Source organism: Histoplasma capsulatum, genomic scaffold, assembly GCF_000149585.1.
Source record: "Histoplasma capsulatum NAm1 scaffold_5 genomic scaffold, whole genome shotgun sequence".
Taxonomy (NCBI): Eukaryota; Fungi; Ascomycota; class Eurotiomycetes; order Onygenales; family Ajellomycetaceae; genus Histoplasma; species Histoplasma mississippiense.
Window position 1 is genome coordinate 2,619,058 of NW_001813978.1, and position 3,306 is coordinate 2,622,363.

Genomic DNA, 3,306 nt, shown 5'->3' on the forward strand with positions numbered 1-3,306 from the left:
TTCTTGAAGCATTTCTCAAGAAGAATAAGGTAAACAGGGTGTCATATGACTGCTAATATTGATATTTGCAGAAATATTGAGAATTGGATCTCATGAGGTAGGCGGTATTGGGTGGAATTTCACTGATTCTAGAGGTGGAAGTTCTGCAATAACCTCCTCCACAGGCCGTTTTCATTTTCTTGATGTTTTTGTATGAACTAGAGAATGAATTAGTTAGCTATGTCATTTGAATTGATTAATATAAGGAACTCACCATTGGATTTAGTAGGTTTCTCAGTGGATTCCACGTTCGCAGGTTTGGGGGGTTCCATATTCGCGGGTAGGGGGATAGGTGGGTGAATATATGAGAATCAGGCAGGCAGGCAGACAGGCAGGGCTTCAAACGCGTTGAATTCCATACACATTCTTAAGATTTACATGGGATCTTCAATCAGTGGATCTAAATGACCAATTATCATTCATATAAAATTATATAGGATTCTATTGGTTATGCCCAGGGCGCCGGTGCAGAATTCCATACACTAATTGAAACCACGCTAATTTTGCACAAACCTACGGACGAGGGGATAACTATTTCAATATTTTAACATCTGAAAAAATAATTATGAGTTAGAATTAGTAATCTAGAGTTAGGATCCAGGTTAGCTAAGAAATAGAGCTCTGAGAAATATGATACAATCACTGTCTCTGGAGCATTCAGAGCACTTTACTCCGTAGAGATGCGCGAGATATGTATGAGACATGACTAGTGCATGTAGTTTTAATGGCGGGGGGTTGATGGGGGGGTTTGACATGGCCTATGGTCAAAACCGCGCCGAAGGTTATTCCAGCCCGGAAAATTATTGACTACGTATGCCATAAAAAAGTCCATAGACAGCATCCAGGACAAATACTATTGGCATGAGCTAATCAGAAATGTCAAAGATTATATATCCACTTGTGAACTTGTCAAAGAGTTAAGCCAAAACGGCACAGACAATATGGAGAGTTGGGTACAATTCTCTTACCATCAAATTCTTTTGAATCCATTACTATGGATTTTATTACAGGCTTACCAGCCTCTACATTCCTCCACCAAACCTACGATGTGATTTTAGTGATTGTGGATATATATACCAAGTTTACGATCTATATTCCTTGCACCAACAACATTATAGCGGATGAGCTAGCGGAAATCGTTTATACCAAGTTCTATACAATTTATGGAGTATCTAAAAACCATATATCTGATTGAGGTTCGCTGTTTACAAGCCATTACTGGTCCACCTTTTGTTACATGCTAGGCGCACGCCGGAAACTTTCGACAGCCTTTCACCCTCAAACAGATGGCCAAACGGAACGACAGAATCAAACCTTGGAACATTAACTATCTCCGATGCTTTGTCAACTATCATCAAGATGACTGGGCACGCTGGCTACCACTAGCACAGTTTGTTTACAATACCTCTCAACATGCCTCTACTGGAATGGCACCCGCGGAAGCCTTAATGGGATATCGACCTGATTTGAAAATTAACGTCAGCAAACCACCACAACCGGTTGCCATACATGCTGCTAGCCGCGCGAAACATATTGAGGAAACACGCCACAAGCTCATCGAGAACCTACAAAAAGCGCGACAAGCACAGAAAATCTATTACGATGCAAAACATAAGCCTCAACAATTTAAAATAGGTGACTACGTCATGCTCAATGCAAAAAACCTCCGATTACTACGCCCGGTTCGTAAACTCGACCATAAATATGTTGGACCCTTTAAGATTCTGAATACCATCGGAAAACAAGTGTACAAACTGAAACTGCCACCTTCATATAGAAACATCCATCCTGTATTCCATGTTTCTTTATTGGAGCCATACAACCGCAGGAATGGAGCTTTACCAGAACCAGGACCGGAACTTGTCGACGGCGAAGAAGAATACCAAGTTGAGGAAATTTTTGAAAACGACAACGAAAAAACAAACCTCCGGAATATCTTGTGAGATGGACAGGTTGGGGACCTAGTGGTGATACATGAGAACCAGAAGAAAACATATTAAACACTCTTGGCATTCAAAATCTTCCTTGAACAAGAAAATGAATGACAAATACAAAATCAACATACTCCCAAACATCAAAAGCGCGAATCTCAAGTTGAAAAACGCTAGAAGCGCAAATCTCACCCAAACTCCAATCAAATGCATTTTTTTTAGAAGGATTTTATCAGGGAAAAGAGGAAAAGGAAAAAATTCATATAATAACTACACAACTAAAAAAAAAAAAAAAAAAAAAAAAAAGGAAATGGGTTCTAAGGAAAGCCTAAAGGCCCTCAATTCACCCACCCTCATCTCACCCCCCATCTCTCACTTCCTCTTCTCCCTCCCACCATCCCCCTCATCCCACTCCTCCACCGTCCGGGGCACCCGCCCCCCCTGCTCCACAGACGCCAGTGGCACTGTGGTCATCAGCACTCTCACAACCTCCTCCATTGACTCCTCTTCTGCCAGCTCCTCTCCCACCAGCTCCTCTTCTGTCAACTCCTTTCCAGCCAACCCCTCCTCAATCAACCCCTCCGCCACGGAGCCCATGGAGCTCGACACCTCCAAAACCCCCACATTCTCCTCCACACCCTCCTCTTCCTCTAACACCTCTGCCCTGGAAGGACCAGGCACAACCACTGCCTCCAAAACCTGCACCCCTGCAGGCTCAGCCGCCGCCCGGCGCTGGGACCACAGGGCATTCGCCCCGGCCCTGCCCCGAGCAGACAACGCCGCCAGGCGAGGTGCGTCCAATCGTTTTACCAAACGATGAAGGCGACTTTTGTGGATGGCCATATCCTCCCCGGCCGCCACCCCTGCGAAAATAAACGCTCGCCCGCGCATAATGTGCCTCAAAAGAGGCGTATCACACACCTAACACCATTATCAATATATCAACATTGCTAAGAGCACTACTATCTATCCAAAAAACAAATTTGAAGGAAGGGAAAAAGGAAATAGAAATCAAAGAGAGACACTCACAGGTTTGCAGGATTTTCCTGCAGAGGCACAAGCCTCACAACACTTCCAGGCATTGGGCCCCAACGCACACCAAAAATCGACATCCCCAAGTCTGGGGGCACAACATTCGCACGGAATCCGACTGTTGTACGCCACGAGATTAGGGTTAAAGCTAGGGAGCCCATTTCAACAAAAGGGGGGGGGAGGGAGAACGAAAATTTTATTGAATTAGGAACGAAAAATCGCTGAGGGCAGCTCTTATAAAAAAGAGGGGCAATTGTAATCCTATATCGATTTATTATTTCCTTATTATTATCTTTGTTTATAT

At 43.9% G+C, this 3,306-nt stretch overlaps 2 protein-coding genes across 2 annotated transcripts; one reads left to right on the top strand and one right to left on the bottom strand.

Annotated features, from left to right (window-relative positions):
- Positions 1-1,325: 1,325 nt before the first annotated feature.
- On the top strand, positions 1,326-1,982 carry HCAG_05632 (predicted protein; the record flags this gene model as incomplete). The annotated part of the gene is made up of 1 exon (XM_001540115.1): positions 1,326-1,982. One exon carries the CDS (start codon positions 1,326-1,328, stop codon positions 1,980-1,982), a length of 657 nt encoding a protein of 218 aa, XP_001540165.1.
- A 360-nt stretch (positions 1,983-2,342) lies between these two features.
- On the bottom strand, positions 2,343-3,163 carry HCAG_05633 (predicted protein; the record flags this gene model as incomplete). The annotated part of the gene is made up of 2 exons (XM_001540116.1): positions 2,343-2,868; positions 3,000-3,163. The coding sequence occupies 2 exons, from the start codon at positions 3,161-3,163 to the stop codon at positions 2,343-2,345; spliced, it is 690 nt and encodes a 229-aa protein (XP_001540166.1).
- Between the last annotated feature and the right edge of the window lie 143 nt (positions 3,164-3,306).